Source organism: Podarcis tiliguerta, assembly GCF_965153285.1.
Source record: "Podarcis tiliguerta genome assembly, chromosome: 11".
Lineage (NCBI taxonomy): Eukaryota > Metazoa > Chordata > Lepidosauria > Squamata > Lacertidae > Podarcis > Podarcis tiliguerta.
Window position 1 is genome coordinate 37,398,508 of NC_139544.1, and position 18,563 is coordinate 37,417,070.

At 39.7% G+C, this 18,563-nt stretch overlaps 1 protein-coding gene across 21 annotated transcripts in view; it reads right to left on the reverse strand.

Annotated features, from left to right (window-relative positions):
* The window catches only part of MAST4 (microtubule associated serine/threonine kinase family member 4), a gene marked incomplete at its 5' end in the record, with an annotated part of 197,844 nt that overhangs the window by 27,089 nt on the left and 152,192 nt on the right, over nt 1–18,563 (reverse strand). For all 21 annotated transcript variants that reach the window (XM_083403588.1, XM_083403581.1, XM_083403589.1 and 18 more), the window contains 8 exons: nt 116–281; nt 991–1,123; nt 2,446–2,584; nt 3,583–3,791; nt 10,413–10,498; nt 11,077–11,144; nt 15,391–15,523; nt 17,624–17,725. In XM_083403588.1, coding sequence (XP_083259714.1) covers nt 116–281; nt 991–1,123; nt 2,446–2,584; nt 3,583–3,791; nt 10,413–10,498; nt 11,077–11,144; nt 15,391–15,523; nt 17,624–17,725 — 1,036 coding nt within the window. The remainder of the gene's footprint in view (nt 1–115; nt 282–990; nt 1,124–2,445; nt 2,585–3,582; nt 3,792–10,412; nt 10,499–11,076; nt 11,145–15,390; nt 15,524–17,623; nt 17,726–18,563) is intronic.

Consider the following 18,563-nt stretch of genomic DNA (forward strand, 5'->3'; position numbering starts at 1 on the left):
GTCATTTTTCCTGAAAGCTCCCCTGTCCCACAAAGGCCTGACTGAACATTGGCCAAGTGGCAATTCTTAGAGAGGATGGTTTTAAGGATAATAATTCATGTTTTCTGATATTTACCACTTATTACTTGTCCAAATAGCTCCTCCGGTGTATCACCAAAAAAAGGAACACACCCAACAAGAAACTCATAAAGAATAATTCCCATAGACCACCAGTCCACTGGCTTGCCATAGCCCTGTCTTAGAATTACTTCTGGAGCAATATATTCTGGTGTGCCACAGACCTAAACGTGAGAGAAGAAAAGCAAACCTGAATTATATTTCTGTGCATAAAACTGTAAGTTGATTGCAATCAATGTGTAAAAAGAAACATATTGAGAATTACAAATTTTGTCATGACTTTCTTTTTGGCTGCATGTATTTCAACTTTTCTGATGAAAGCACTCAAGCAACTAAATGCAAAATTCAACTGCAATTCAGATCTCAACTGAAAGCATGAAAAAATACTTTATATATGTTGTTTGCTAATGTGAAGTCACAGTAAATTACATATATTTATACTAAGCACAATTGGCTCCTTATTATAACATGAAAACTGCAATGGATTTACCTTAAGTAACTCTTACAGTGAACAGATTGTGGGCAAATGGTAATGAGGCATGCTTAAAGGGAAATGGGCCATAGCTAGGATTTTTAGCACCCTTGATTGTGCAATGCATCATGAGTTCCACAAGTACTCTGCTGAGACTCCTGAATTCTTTATAAAAACAACTTTCCATTTGTCTCTCTTACAATCTCACTTGCTCACAATTAGATCATTCATCTTATTAATAGACCATAATTGAAGGAGGGAAAGTCTAGAACAGTAAAGGTAACTCTTACATATAGATTTGTAACAACACTGTAGAAATAAAAAAGCATCTACACAATTTGCACAATTCATCTAGTTTCTAAAGCGTTCTGCTAATACAAAAGGAATGACACATCTCTTACCTGTTTATCCAGAAATTCTCTAGCATCCTTCTCAATGTGACCCTCATAAAGATTGGTGGTCATACTCATGAGGCCAACCTTAGATAGCCCAAAATCTGTTAACTTTATATGCCCCATGGAAGTTACCAGTAAACTGCAAATGAGAATGATAGTAGATTACTATTACTTTCTACTTCACTGCTGTAACAGCATAATGTTTTCGCTGTAACACATAAATTTAAACTCACATTACAGTCACAGTATATCATGAAATTTGTTGGAATAAAGCCAGCAAATGGCTATGACAACTGGCAAGGGATACAGAATGTGTTATGTGGGGTCTTAGACTCTCTTTCTGGAGTACTGCTAGTGAGAATGTCACGGTCCCATAATAGCACAGCCAATTAGTAGGTATAAAGAATAATTCAATGGAAGTAGCAGTGTGATTGATCTCTCCAATGGGTATAATTTCAAAATCTCATTTCCTTTTCAGACAACACATCAAGATCAGGATGGCCTTGTGGCACCAACCTTAGGGCCAGAAGTGCAACTCCACTCATGCTGCCACACTGAGTGCCCTATGCATGAATAAATGTGCAAATAGAGCTGGTAATTAGGCTTTATTAAATCTTAAAATAAAGTTATAGGCCTCAAATCATCATAGAAGAAATTGAAGATGTCTACAAAGAGGTGAATAAATATGCATACAAACTGGGGAAGAGGGAAAGCATTTATAAAGTTATGGTAACTATAACACATATTTTTTTCCTTCATTTAGTAGTAGGAAGCAAAAAGAAATCCAAAACTATGGAAACTAAATAAAGATGTTTCTCCATAGATGGTGGCCATCATACTACAAGAATGTGACAAAACACATTTGTGCAGGTTTTTAGACAGCTCTAAAAAAGCTAACTTTGAAAATTCTGCAGTGTCTTCATTCAGCTCTTGTTTAATATAATCCACACCTGAGAAAAGCTTTAACCCTCTTAACTGGACCATTATTGTCCAAAGGTGAGTCTGCAAACATTTGCATGATCTGACACATGAAGAAACTGCAATACCTAACAAGTGTCAAATGGTGGATAAAGCATATAAACAACTGTTGCCCTCAGCTACGGACTATGACTGGAATACCTCCTTGAAACGCACTGCTGCAACGAGTTAAAAATAAGAGAGGAACCAGTCAACAAATTCACTATAACTGCAGTTCTTTTAAAAAGAAACAAAACAGTTAAATGATTATATTCTGAATTTATCTATCAATAAAATTTTATTACATGGACACAAGCCCATTAAAATAAAATTAAAACCCTGGAAGTCATTCAATATGTAATATTAAATGAGTAGTACACATATAAACCACGGAAAAGGAAAACCATGCAAACTACACTACACTTCATTTCACTTTGCCCAGAGACTTCATATACAATATCATTAGTGTTTCAAGCAACTATTAGTTACATGCTATATACATACTTATCTGGTTTCAAATCCCTATGTACTATTCCATAGTTGTGGAGATACTCCAATGCCAGAACAGTCTCTGCAAAATACATTCTGGCCATGTCTACAGGCAGAGGTCCCATATTTTTCATTAAAGTAGCACAATCTCCACCTGAAATATAACATGTATTATTAAACCTATTCCACCCTGAAGAGATGTTTCAGGATTCGGTTTGACACACAATTATAATTAAGAACAGTTCTATTAAGTTCTATAACTAAGACTATTCTATTACAGTCAACATGTGAGCAGACATGTTGACTGTAATAGAAACTATTATAGTAATAGGACTTTTTTGCCACTTTACATCACAAAAAGAAACTAATATTTTTTTTTAAATTGTGTTACATACATTCAAATTAGTTAAAGAAACTAATGTTGAACATTTTAGGTATGTGTGTCTCTTTTTAATATTTGCCCTTTACCAAAGGATTTATGCAAATCCACTCATAGAAACACGGACAAGAAGGAAGAAAAGTTATATTTCAGTATGAACATCTGGCACTGGCACAAGCAGGAGAACACATGGAGGGGGGCTGAGTAAGCAAGCCACCTTATCTATTTATAATACTGATGGGCGAATCCTCCTGAGGAGCTCGATTCATAACCAAGCCCAACTAACCCAAACCAAAAAGCTCTGTTATTTCTGAAGATAGTTAACATAGCTTTCCAGGTCTTAAATACAACATGGTCCAATTCCTTCACCAACCCCATAAGCCTCCCCACTCAACTACCTAAGCTGGTGGTTGCTGGTTTTCTTCTACAGCTTAAAAAAAAAGGAAAGGGGGGAAAGAACACAGAACCATCGTCATAGTAAGCAAAGTGTCTCATCACCTCTAACTACCCCTAACCATTTTGCACACTCCCCCAATGACCTCTCTAATTTGCCACAAGGAAAATCTGGAAGTAATTTCAGCTCAGCCCTTATAATGCTCCCTGCCTTTTAAGAAGGTGAACATTATGAATTAGTGGGATTTATCTTCTATCTTGTCATCCCTAATTTCTAGTGTGCATTGTGGACACTGAAGAATGGAAATCTGTAAAGTAAAAATATTCTCATCTTCCAGTATTACACTGCGCATGCCAGTGGATGTAGAACAATGCTGTACCTTCTACATATTCCATGACCATGCATAAATGGCGTCTAGCTTCAAAGGAACAGTACATGCTGACTACAAATGGATTTTCTGCAAATGTCAGGATATCACGCTCAACAAAAGCCTGCTGAATCTGGTTTCGAAGAATGAGATTCTGTTTGTTAATCTTCTTCATCGCAAACCTCTGTCTGGTTTCTTTATACCGCACCAAATAAACAGCACTGAAAAGAAAAGAGAGAGAAAGAATCAGGATGAGATTGTTTTTAAATCTACTACTTCTAATGCACACTATGCTAGAATTCCAGGATTCAATTTCTGACCTAAGTTGCCACTTCAGGTAACCAGTTAAACATTGATTAAGCCAGTTACAAAAAAACACACCCAAAAAAACCCCCATGCTGAAAATGTTTTTGTCAGTACTCACTAAAAGGCTTTATGATGGGGGAAACTATTATGGCGCAATATAATAATTAAACCTGAGACTGCTTACTCTGCGAGTGTGCATCATATTTATGACTCCACCTTTGACTCTTAAGGATGAAATCTTGAACACAAAGGAGCTTCATGATGAGACAGCTTTTCTTTCCAAATTGTGAAAGTGGTACACCCACTATCCTAGACATTACCAATGAATAAAATTTATCACTACTAAGGCAGCTGTGCTGTGGCTGAGTCAATCTGGAGTTTGCTACATCATGGCCGCTACATAGAAGCCTTCCAACCTCTGATCAAACTCCACACAAGTTCAGACCCCTATATATTTCTAAATATGGGCTGAAATATGTCCATTTTTATTTGTATCCCCACAATCTTTTAAAAATAACATCAGCATTATCTTTTGCACATAGTCAAAGTTCTGTCCCTTATTACCACTGCAGGAACATTTCTTAAGATACACTTTCTCTTAATTTCTCTCATTCTGACAGCACCATTCCCATTTCAGTGTTGGAGCAGACAAAAGAGATTGCACCACACTGAAATCAGGACGACATAGCACCTTAGGCAAAATATGAATCATGTTACATCCTTTGTACTTCCTTTAATGAAGCCATGTGACTCAGCTCAATAGCGTTTTGAAACTGGCTTCTGCTCCTCGCAATCCCCTCAGAATGTGTGTGTGTGTGTGTGTGTGTGTCCACACACTCAATCAATAAAGTTCATTTCCTTGCTGCTGGCCACAGAAATTATGGCATTAACATATTTAATCCTTCCCTATAGTTTAGGTAAGGGACGCGGGTGGCGCTGTGGGTAAAAGCCTCAGCGCCTAGGTCTTGCCGATCGAAAGGTCGGCGGTTCGAATCCCCACGGCGGGGTGCGCTCCCGTCGTTCGGTCCCAGCGCCTGCCAACCTAGCAGTTCGAAAGCACTCCCGGGTGCAAGTAGATAAATAGTGACCGCTTACTAGCGGGAAGGTAAACGGCGTTTCCGTGTGCGGCTCTGGCTCGCCAGAGAAGCGATGTCACGCTGGCCATGTGACCAGGAAGTGTCTTCAGACAGCGCTGGCCCCCAGCCTCTTGAGTGAGATGGGTGCACAACCCTAGAGTCTGTCAAGACTGGCCCGCACGGGCAGGGGTACCTTTACCTTTATAGTTTAGGTTCTTTATCCCATTTGTTTCTCTGCACTATAAACCCTCTTCTTTGAATATGAATTATTTGCCCTGTACAGCCTTGAACTCTCCTCTTTGATTTCAATGCTGTGAGCTCTTGTTCATCATATGTACAGGAAAGTGGCCCTCATCATTTGCATTAAGTTTGTCAAAAGGCAAGAGCAATCCACCCTGCTCCGCTTTGTCTGGGAGTGGGGTGGATGGGATAGAGATGTCCCTCCAGCAGCCCTGCTGGCCTCCTGCTGGTCACCACCTGCATCACTCTGCCGGCAAGGAGCTTCCACTTCTGCCTGCCAAACATGCAGGCAAACAGGGCCCTCGCTAGCAACAGCCACCAGAACACCCTCAAATGGGACTGTCCAGGGGCAGGGCTGGGTCAATCTGTGATCTGCCAACCTGGCCCTACTGTAGTGATGTGGTGGCATCAGGTCTGATCTTGGCCCTAATACTGTGCCACTTCCAGGCTGTCAGAGCAATCTGCCTGCCAACCACCTACTGCTCCAGCCACCATGTGTAGGAGGGCTACAAATACTATAGTGGCCTGCTGCTCTGTAAAGTTTCCATAAACAGGAAAGTTTAGGGAGGGGGGGGAGTTTGGACTCATCCCCAATACCCTGACTAAACAGTTAATTAATCAACTGATTGTGCATAAGAATATAAGGCTTCATACATGCTACACCTTTAAAGCACATTTGAAGTACATTTTCCTCCTCAAAGAATTCTAGGCAATGGAGTTTACATCTCACAGAGTTACAATTCCCAGCACCCACAGTGCCCAGAATTCTTCGAGGGAAAGAATGTGCTTAGAATTTGCTTTAAAGGTATAGGCAGCCCCCCCTGCTTACGTGCATTCAATATGTGAGCAATCGTGTATGTGCACATCATGCCAAACCCAGAAGTGACCCAGAAACGTCATAAAGACATCACTGAAAAGGGCAGAACAGAACAGAGGTGGGGCGGGGGGAGCAGGGTGTGGTGTTTGCAGGCTTTTTCAATGGGTTTCAATTATACTTTATTTCACTGACACACGTGGTGCCTCAGAATGTAACCTCCGCATAAACGGGGAGCTGCCTGTATAGTGTATACACACTCTAAAATGAGCCCTGCTGTATAAGACCAAAGGCCTTCCTTGCCCAAAATTCTGTTCCTATGGTGGCCAACTAGAGGTCTATGGGAACCACACAAGCAGGGCAACAGTGCAAGAGCCCTCTCCTGCCCATGAACCCCAGCAACTGGTCTCAGGAGGTAGGTAGCTCCAACACTGGAGGCAATACACAACCATCATGATTCGTAGCTACTGATAATTTTGTACAATATTTAGTCTAAACCCGTTTTGAAGATGTAGAGAAGTTGTAGAGTCTAAGCAATAACTGAAATTAGTTGTGTGAAAGAATGAATAGGCTATACACCATACACAGTATGGTTGCTTAACCACTCTAACAAAATTTAAACATAAATGCTATACGACATATAACCACATACTGAAGATCACAAGTACCATTTTTATGGCATGAGAGAAACTGCACAGCAGATGACACTGTAGAACAAATGCATCCTGTTTAAAACCCGGTCTGCTAGAACATTCAATAACATTCAATTGAAATCTTCCTTGGCACATTGTCTATATGAAAACATAACAATGTGGATGTTATTACTTCTTTTCAGTTCTTAATATTTAATTATTTCACAGACCAGCTACAGAGGTACCTCGGGTTAAGAACTTAATTCGTTCTGGAGGTCCGTTCTTAACCTGAAACTGTTCTTAACCTGAAGCACCACTTTAGCTAATGGGGCCTCCTGCTGCCGCCGCCAGAGCACGATTTCTGTTCTCATCCTGAAGCAAAGTTCTTAACCCGAGGTACTATTTCTGGGTAAGTGGAGTCTGCAACCTGAAGCGTATGTAACCCGAGGTACCACTGTACATTTGAAATCAAGTGATTCTCTTGTGAGGGTTCCACATTACAGTTAACATTACTGATTTTCCTAATCTAATTTGCTTTTTTCCAATTCTTCCTCACCTCATTTTCATTATTACATCTTCCATTTAATTCTACAGGCTGGATCCAAATGTACTTAAGAACAGGCCCATTGGAATCAATGGGACGTATTATTATAGGTCTACTCTAAAGTATGTGTATGTCTGAATCCAGCCACATATTTGTTTATCCATACTGTTTTTGATAAAGTTTTTTGGGTTTTTTTAAGTGGAATGCTATGAAAAACTCATGCATATAGGTCAAGATTCAGCCAATGGGCATGTACACACAGCAGAAAATCACACACATCCAGACACTGACATCTGGTTTCCTTTGTAGTCATTGCTAGTGCTAAATAGAGACAAGCAGTTTTGCAGTAGCAGTCCAAAGTACCTCAGGTTCACTCCCTTGTTCACAAATCTGTTCTTTGGAATCTAGTCAAACTACATTGGAACGCTAATGGCCAAACATAAGGTAAGTGTCTTTTAAATCTGAGCATCAGAAAGAAGAGCTGTTTATCAGCCAACTATGTCTGCACAACATCTTGATAAACATAAACAAAAACACAGCGATGCTTTCCTTCTTTCACTTGACTGATTTAACCTTAGAAAAACGTATTTTTACATATAAAAGAATTATTTTCCTGCTTTCAGTCAGTTTGCAGGCCAAAAAAATTCATTAAGAGTACCATATTTAGGGCAGTTCATTTATTTATTTGCATTAAAGATTTCTGTGCTCCCTTTTTAATCAAATTGTCCTCCACTGGCATTTAAATAAATAAATAATGTTAATTCATTTATTTCCCTTTTATTAAAAAACACATGCCTTACACCCAAATGGAGCTCCTGTTGAGAATATATTTTCCAAAATATGCCTCAGAAAACACAGGATGCAGGATAGTGGCCAGCTGGAGGACCTGGGGAAGAGGAGGCAATTTTCTCAGATTCCTACTTCTGCCTGCCACCCCCAATTCCTCCCCAAAATCTATGCCACTGCTTAAGAGATTGGGATACCCTCTGGAACATGGGTAGATAAACTAAGGCCTGGGGGCCGGATCCGGCCCAATCGCCTTTTAAATCCGTCCCAGCGTGTTTTCACATGAGTAGAATGTGCCCTTTTATTTAAAATGCATCTCTGGGTTATTTGTGGGGCATAGGAATTCATTCATTATTTTTTCTCAAAATATAGTCCGGCCTCCCACAAGGTCTGAGGGACAGTGGACTGGCCCCCTGCTGGAAAAGTTTGTTGACTCCTGCTCTGGAACAATGTAAAGGTGGGGGCTGCAGGGGAAAGGGGCAAAAATAACCCCCGCCTCCTTGTCTAGCTCTAACCCATTATGGATGGTTCATTAGGATGAGAATAGGGCAGAAGTGCCCCTACAATGGCAAAGACAAGATCTGAAACATTTTCCCCACAGTGCTAATAGTAATCTCTACAAATTGGATAGTTTATAAATGCTTCTATTCTACTAGGAAAAATGAGAAAAAGCAATCTTCCTTTAATCCCAAAAGTGAAAGAGAATCACCCTTCTCAAACTTAAAACAACACAACTAACAATAGGTTTTGCTAATTATTTTGTGTATGTATCAGCCACATATGTTTATTTCCCTGCTGCTCACTAGCAAAGTCTCGAGAAGACCTAACTGAGGTGCACAGCAACTGTAATTATGTAACCTTCAACAAAACTAGGAATGGCTATCAAACTGTTTCACCAAAGCATACCGATGAGGGATTAAGTGCAACAATTGTGAATGAAACTTCTGTTCTGAGGTTAAAATAATTGGGAAGGAGGGGGAGAGAACACATTGCATCTGCAACAATAAACAATTTATGTGCAAGAAACACAAGATTTGGCTTACAGAGGAAAGCCTAAGACAAGACAGCTTGTGAAGATATTAATGACTTGGCCTGCATCCTACATGTTTACTGATTCACAGCTTGTTTAACTTCTTGTATATTCTCAACCATTCATTCCCAATAGCCTAGTGTATCTCATGTGATATAAAGTATTTTAATTCACATGAATGAATTTATTCCCCCATACAAATGAATCTATTCCTCCAATTCTCAGCCAGCTTTTAAAAAAGATACTTCCTGAAACTTAGGGGAAAGGCGCACATTATATTTTGAAACATAGCATGTAAACTCTCTAATGAAGGCACCTAATTCCATAACGGAACCAAACAAATAAAGATCAGGAGGTTGGTGGTTCGAATCCCAGCGACAGGGTGAGCTCCCATTGTTCAGTCCCTGCTCCTGCCAACCTAGGAGGTTCGAAAGCACGTCAAAGTGCAAGTACCGCTCTGGCGGGAATAGGTAAATGGCATTTCCGTGTGCTGCTCTGGTTTCACCAGAAGCAGCTTAGTCATGCTGGCTACATGACCCGGAAAAACTGTCTGCGGACAAACACTGGCTCCCTTGGCCAGTAAAGCGAGATGAGCGCCGCAACCCCAGAATCGTCCACGACTGGACCTAATGGTCAGGGGTCCCTTTACCTTTTTATATACATACATATTTGGTTCAATCAAAATGCTTCCATTTGGAAGAAACAGCATGTTACACTATCATAATAAAAACATTAATGAACTACATCAGAAAAATATACCCGGTGACATTTCTGAAAATAAATCAATGAACCATAAGCTAGACCTCACTTATTTATGGGACTGCAGAAAATTAATGGCCTGGAAAACACCAAAAGGAAAAATGTTGTCTGACAACATTAACTTTATTTTCAGTTTATACTAGTAATAAACAGCATTAAGTGCCTGTGAAACAGTTTATTGCTTTGCATCCACAAAAGAAATAGTATAATTATTGTTTAATGGTACTAAAATTCTTAACAGCTAAGTTATTAGTAAGTGCTACCTTTTTACTTGGAAATAGTGGTCCAATTTGACTGAACACAGGGCATCAAATTTCTAACCTTCTGAACTTAGTATTAATAACCCAAACAAATAAAGAAAACCAATGAATGTGTTTTGTTAACACTAAACAATGAAAAAGACAAATGATTTCAACATAAGCTTTATGCTCTATTTTAAGCAGTAGTTGTACCAAAGATAAAATAATAATAATAAAATGGGAACCCCTTTCCCCATTTAAGAGCTATTCATGTCATTACCAATATAGAATAATTATTTAATTACATTTTTCTATACAAACTTGTTTACCAGCCAAGAAGTAAGAAGTTTCATTTTGAACAGTATACAGACTTGCATGCAAAAGCCATGAGCCTTATTTATTATAAGAGTACTCACCCATATGCTCCATTACTAATCAGCTTAATTGTCTCAAAATCACTTTCACGAGGCTTCCTTTTAAGTTTAAGGGATGCATTGGAACTCTTTAAAATAAAAGAAAAAATCCAGTTACACTAGGCATAAAAAGTTGCAATATACAGTGGTATACGAAGTATATACCACAGTATATACCACTGTATACGAAGTGGGTCTACTTAGAACCGGTGTTAGAAACTGAGATGTGAAATCTAGGAGCTAAATGGCACCTTAAACCTAGGTTATGGGCACAACAACAGAATGTCTAGGTGCCAAGTCCTAGAAGTGCTCTCTTACTGGACAAATTGCTTGATTAATGAATAGAATGGCAGTGCGGATAACCATTCTCTTCTATTTCGCAAAATGCACAAATTACTTATTTTTATTTTTTCTATTAATATAAAGCAAAAATAATATTGTCAAAAAAGAGTGGTCTTTGATTACAACTAAATAGATAAATATGAGAATAAAGAAAGTAACCCTCCAAACTAATTTCTCATATAACTGCTACATTTATATGGATTACAAAAGACAAATAGGATGTATGCTGCACACTTTTATAAGATAATGAAATGAAACAATACAGCCAACTGTCTATTTTGAACTCATTATAAGAAAACATAGGCCAACGTAGCAAAAGACTTACACTAACTGATTCATCAGTTTCTGGAGTTGCTGCAGTTCCACTGTCATAGTTTGCTAGCTGGGCTATTTCTACAATATAAAAACAAAGTACACTATATTTTAAGAATACAGTTTGAATATTTATTAAAATAATGGGCTAAAAGACAGAGGGTGCAATGTTTTAACTGATACAGGGAAATACAATTTACTTAAGGCATAACACTTTGAAGTTCAACTACATCTTCATTTATATTGGTGTAAGAACTAATAATACAAAGTCACGCTAATGAAAGTAATAGTTAAAAAATGTATTTGTAGTGCCACCTCCCTGATAAAAATTTAAGGTGGTTGGAAAAGAGGAAATGGCAAAAATCTCCACCTTGCCCCATTTGTCCAGCACCAGTGTACCTCCACTGAGCGCATATCAGGATCCAATCCATAGTATGTACATGTCAATATTGGGCTATTGGCCTGATCCAGCAGGCTCTTCTTATGTTCTTAAAGAGCCCGGTGGATCAGGCCAACAGTCCATCTAGTTCAGCATCCTGTTCTCACAGTGACTAAACAGTTGCCTATGGGAAACCAACAAGCAGGATTTGAGCCCAAGAGCACTCTCCCCTCCTGTGGTTTTCAGCTGCCTCCAACGGTGGAGGCTAAGTAGAGCCACCCTCACATCAGCTTTAAAAAATAAAACACAAAGGAAACTGTAATGGTTCTAGGGATTGCTTGTGCGTAAGTTGCCTTTACTCATGGCTAGCTTGCATGGTTGAACCCTTTCTGACAGAGCAGCCCCTATCTCGTGGCTGCTTCAGTCGCTGGCAGAATCCGTCAGTGGGCGTTTCTTAAACCGCTTCCAACATAAAAGCTGCTTGACGCCCAGTCTCCTCCCCCGTTGCCTGCGCGAAAGCTTTTTGCGCGCTGTGGGTGTGGGTAACGGAGCACTTGTCCCCTCTCCGCTTGTCTCCTGCGAAGAGTCCTGGAGCCACCTCTCCGCTTCCTCTATCTCCTCCCCTTCTCCACTGGTGTTACGCTGATTTCCTTCCCCAGCGTATGGGCTATCCCTCCTCCTACTGGGACCCTCTCCACCATCATCCGGGAGCCCTCTCACCTCCTCCTGCTCCGATGGCAGTTCCCTGACAGAAACCATCCCATAACAGCAAAAACCAATTCATAAACTAAACACACACACGGAAGAAATCATTAATACAATCCAAGTCAAGAATGCATGTAGGTGTTTCTTTTAAATCAAAGCCAACATGGCCACCTACAACAATAAAAAACTTTGTATTAGCTTTACTAGTAAGTTAGAAAATATGGGATTTTATCATGGAACTGCTGAGAGTGAGTTTTCCCATCCGCTTTTTTGGGCTTGGCAAGACCTAAGCCATTAATGTACTTTGACAACCTTCTCAATCCAAAAATTATATTCATAAATAAGAAAATTAAAATGGTTCCGTTTTAAACATTACTTTTGCAAAATAACCATTATCTGAGAAACACACATTATTTGTAAACAGTAGGTAGTAATGGAATGAAACCACGAGTCAGCTTTTGAAGCAGGAAGTTAAGGAACCATTTTGCAATGCCTGAAGACATTTTTTAAAACTCATCTAAATACCATTAAACATCTGCTTTTTTATTCCATTGATTTAAACCATTTCTAAAGACTCATGATTCAAAAAGGTAAAGATGGTAATTTAAAAGCCATGGGGAAACATTTCTCCCCAGGGAACATTTCTGAAATACAACAACCAGGCTCCAATAAATGATGAATCTGTTGTGCTATTGCTTTCAGTACAGTATAGGTTATCTGGCATTATCTTGAAGTACTGCACGCATCATTTCACTTGAAGAAAAGATACTTTAGAAACTATAACAAAAAGGAGGAAAAACATAAAGGCTGAAATCCTAAGCACAATTACTGGAAAACAAATTTCATTGTCGTATTAAGAGGCTCACTCGCTTACAACTGAAAATATATCCTTGTTATAAACTTGTTTTTATAAACTTAGTCAACTAGATCTGACCTGATACTAACAATGAAGGTAAAAGGTAAAGGTAAAGGACCCCTGGATGGTTAAGTCCAGTCAAAGGCGACTATGGGGTGTGGCGCTCATCTTGCTTTCAGAAGCCAGCGTTTGTCCACAGACAGCTTTCTGGATCATATGGCCAGCATGACTAAACCACTTCTGGTGCAACAGAGCACCGTGACGGAAACCAGAGCGCACAGAAACGCTGTTTATCTTCCCGCCACAGCGGTACCTATTTATCTATTTGCACTGGCATGCTTTCTAACTGCTATGTTGTCAGAAGCTGGGACAGAGCAACGGGAGTCTCCCCTATAGTTTCATAGGGGAACTATACTTATTGAACTTTTATTTCAATGTGTCTGAATTTACATACCACTGAAATTATTAACAAGCTTCAAAATCTGCAGATGGGATTGCATGTTTCTTTAGATAAGTTTCAGAACTATGCAAGCACCACTGAATGCTAACTATGCAAGCACCACTGCATGCTAACGTTGTTGTAACATGCATACTGTATTTTTCGCCCTATAGGACGCACTTTTTCCCCTCCAAAAATGAAGGGGAAATGTGTGTGCATCCTATGGGGAGAATGCAGGCTTTCGCTGAAGCCTGGAGAGTGAGAGGGGTTGGTGCACACCGACCCCTCTCGCTCTCCAGGCTTCAGGAAGCTATCCACAAGCCTTGGGAGCCCACAGGAGTTCCCGCTGGGCACCCACAGCTTGCGGAGAGCTGCCTGCATCCCGAAGCCTGGGGCACAAAGTCAAAGTCCAATTTTGTTTATATGGTTTTAACATTACAAAGGCAAGTGGGCTTAAATCACTGTTTGATTAGCCTGAAGAAATGAAACCTTGCAATAAATTAACTATGTGGCTAAATTATTTAAGAATCTGTACGCAAACAGGTACTGCATGTTTTTGCGGGGAAGTCAAGCTTTCCTCAAGGGACGTGGGTGGCGCTGTGGGTAAAACCTCAGTGCCTAGGACTTGCCGATCGTATGGTCGGCAGTTCGAATCCCCGCAGTGGGGTGAGCTCCCGTCTTTCGGTCCCAGCTCCTGCCCACCTAGCAGTTCGAAAGCACCCCCAAGTGCAAGTAGATAAATAGGTACCGCTTTATAGCGGGAAGGTAAACGGTGTTTCCATGTGCTGCGCTGGTACTGGCTCGCCAGAGCAGCTTCATCACGCTGGCCACATGACCCGGAAGTGTCTCCGGACAGCGCTGGCTCTTAAGTGAGATGAGCACACAACCCTAGAGTCGGACACGACTGGCCCGTACGGGCAGGAGTACCTTTACCTTTAAAAGATGTCCTCATCCTTCAAAAATACTAAAGAATACTAAAGAAGGTCAATAAGTGGTGTATTTCCATGTTCTATCCCCACGTGCCAACCAAAGGATTGTTTTAAACCAGGGCAATTTGCTATACTGATTTAAATAGGCAAGAAGACTAACCTAACTGTTTCCCATGGGAGGTTAATACATTTCCTAGAGAGGAATGCATGCCATATTTAACGTTTTGGTATAAAACTAAGTAGTCAATAGCAACCTAGGACCATAATCCAAAAGCTTTGGCCATGTAGTCTATATGTCTTTTGTTCTGAAGAATTGTATCTGCTTAGAGACAGATTTCTGGGTGGCTCGTTCTATATAAATACAAGGATAGAGAGTGTGATCACTTACTTAAATATAAGGCTGAAATTCTATGCACACTTACTTCATACCTCTGGACTGCCCTGAAATTTTCTTTTAAATCAGATTAACATACAAAAACCCATCTCAAAAGCGTTACTTTTATCTATGCTGCTACCCCCTTTACTACTGAGATTTGCCCAATGACTTCTTTCTGGTTCTCTGAGTGAATCATATTAAAATTATCCAGACTATCCAAGAATGTTTTGATATGCTCTAACATAACTTATATTCACATCATCCTTCGTTTATCCTGCCCTATGACTTGACCTCACCTGCAGCTGTCCCCGCTTTTCTCAAAACCACTAAACGTCGCACCACAAATTTCCACCGTGAAAACATTTAATGAGGGAAGGCATTGAGAAGCTCAGTCGTATCTTCCTTTATCAGCAATGCACCTCCTGAGATGAAAAATGAACTGGCTTTATCCTTTATCTTCCTTTTTCTTCCTAACAACTTGCTATTTTCTAACACTTGATAGATAAAATATTATATATTTTATTCCATGCTGTTTGTACATCATTATAAAGGTTGAAGTAAACCAGATAAAGAAAGTAGAACCAGCTAACATAATAAACTTGATTTAAGAGCTGTTTATTATTAGTCCATGGCATTCTCATACCTTCCAAAGGATCCTTATTCAATCCCAGTTGACTGATAATATATCTAGGAATGTCAGTTTTAATGCCCTGTCCCTCTTTTGCATGTCCTTCAGCAGCTTCAAGAAGATAGTAAAATTCCTCAGGATCAAATTCCTAAAAAGAAAAGAAAAATCACTGCAGAGATCTTCTGTGTTTACTTAATTTGTTTGCAAGTCATTAAGATGCCTTTCTTATGATAACAATTTTGATGCATAGCATCCCCACACGCTGCAAACACCACCACTGCCACAACCATTGTGGAATGGCTTATCATTGCAATCAAAGGGAAAGAACAACAAAATCTAAACTTTAGAGAGTGTACAAATTCCTCTTATTTCAGTTTTATTCTAGCAGATTTCACATTATTTCCCTTTTGCAATTCAAATGTTTCCGCTCATATATATTTGTGTACTGTGCACAGCTAGTTCTATTGTTTGGGGCAATGACTAAATGTAGACTGACTGATGACAGCTTTATTGATTACAGCTTGCCAGAGCTTTGCAACGATCCAAACACTGAGCAACCTGTTTGTTGGCTGACGTTGCTGCCCCTGTCACCATCCTGAGTGTAAATCTTCAGGGAGTTTTCTGACTCCTAAGCCTACTATGGCCCCTACTGAGGGTTCTGTGAGCAACCTGGGTATGCTGTGGCCAAAAGCAGCTCTCCAACCTGGGGCCATCATGTGACTCCCACAAGACTTCTTATGGTGATCCTCCTCAGTCCTGCCTCTCCTCAATGCTCACAACAAACATGGTGACAAGTTAAAGTTCTATTAGCACCTATGACCGATTACTGATATGGGGAAGGCAAAATCCTTTCAGTGCCAAAGCCAGCTGTAGACACACACTCTCTCTCTCCCCCACAAACCCCCAGCTAATCATTTTGTGATGGCACTGATGCATTGAAGGTGATTTATTGTTCCCCATTTTTATCAGTCTGTTTCATCAAAACCACCTCTCCCTCTCTCTTTCAAAACAGAAGACAGTCCTAAAATGGAAGTGCATACAAGACTCCTTAAAGGGATATCTGTGACAGCAGTCGACGCTGATGTGCACTGGATAAGAGCCACCTAACAGCTGATGCAAAATTTCTTTGCTCCTTATACACCTCCATCATGCACCCACTTACTTGCCTTTTTCTAAAACGTTGTAACCTTTCCTCATATGATTTAAGTCTCTTCCAGCTATACTGAACTGCTTTTTCATTTTGTTTATTTGTATTTGTACTTCCATTATTTTTAATGCATTGCTTTGTTTGAATTACTTTGATAAAAATTGTAAAATAACAACAACCACTACTACCACTACTAGAAGAGGCCATAATGGTTATGCAACACCTTTTTTCTGCTGCCCCCACCCCACATAAATGGGTGCGGCAGGATAATCTCTAGGCCCCATTTCATCCCCAATTACATTGTGAGGAAAATACTCGTGCCTAATAAACTTGGAACAAATCTAATTTTATATAGTATTTGTTTGGGACATTTAGCAGACATCCATTAAAATAATCTGATTTAAATGGACCCATTCCAAACCAGACCACTAGAGAATTCACCTATCGCTCCTAATAAGCTTTCCTCACCATGACCCTCATCCCAAACACCTATAAATACATGAAGTGATAAGCCACTTGGAGCTTAGTAAAATATGAGGCTGGCTGCAATCTTTTTCCACGGTAAGCAACTGATTTCACGGAGACCTGCAGAGTGTCTCCCAAACAGGTATATATATAATCATTAATCTAAAATATAAGAGCATGGACTTCTGGCATACAGGTAATACACAGAAACCTACGCTTGTGAAGAAATAAAACCTTAACTTTGAAAATGTCAAAAGATAAACAAAGGGCGTAAAAACACTACACACCTACCATCCAAAACACTATCTTTCAATAAACCAATAGAGTAGATAAAGCAGAACATATGCATTCAATCCACAGACCACATGGTTCAAACATTTGCATTCTATTTTCCTAGCTTTCACTCACTTGCTCCCAGAGATCAAGAAAGGCAAATAAAAAACAATTTCACCACTATTGAATGCTTACACAGCATCCCAATCTAAGACTGCAATTCATTGTGTGTGGTTTTTTTGGGGGGGGGCATACTCAAAATGTACTAAAAGTAACAATATTGAATGAAAAGCACTCATTCATTGGAGCCCTTCCACTGACCTTCAATGGCAACCCAACTGATTAAAATAAGCATAATCTTACCAAACATTCCAGTAAGCGAGCAGGACGTGCTATGACAATAAGAATCTTTCGGACGAGCTGCTTAATAAATGCCAGTTCTCCGCTTTCTGATCGTTCTTGGGCCTGATAAAGAAAAAGAGACTTGATGTTATATACGGACATAGAGAAAGAATTAATATGACAAATCAAACGTAATACAGTGAAATGAACTGCATATTCTTCCAGCACAATCATTTCTACAGTCACATGGGTTACCATCTCAACATAGCCACCATGTTGACACAAGTAATACCAATACCTCTGTTATTAAATGCACAACCTGTGTCTCTCTCTGTGTGTGTGGGGTGTGTGTGTGTGTCCATCCATCTCCTATGTAAGGGGAGCTTCTTAGTGCAAGAGAAAGCTTAGTAAAATAGTCATGCTGTAGAAGGAAACCCATAGTTGGTACACATATGTGGCAGATTAGTTTTAAGAGGGCTTGTAAGTAAATGGTTTTGTGAGGAGTTCTTCTTTAATTTTGCTTTGAATGTTATCGTAAGTTGCTCTGGATTTACTGAAAAAACAAGGATAACATTTATAGGTAGGTCATATAGCTAAATCAATGTTAACTGTTTGGTAGCTCAGCTAACTCCAAACCATATTAATGCAGGCACCAGTGCACCCTACCACCCCAAACAATGAACTGTAATGTCAGGATTGACAGTACAAACTAGTTAGTTCTTACATTTGAATCTTGCCTTTGCTATGTGCATCTCAGGGTGAACATCTGTCCAACTGTATACATGTGGTAGAAATATGAACTCAGTTCATTAAGAATCACTGCTGGAATAGAATAGGTGCTGGATTCAAGATTTTTTTTATTAAATAAAACCCCAACACTGTATGTTTATGTGCTTACAGATTATGTTTAGCAATCTATGGATGGAATCTTGCTTCTGCACATGGACTGCCACTGCTGGAT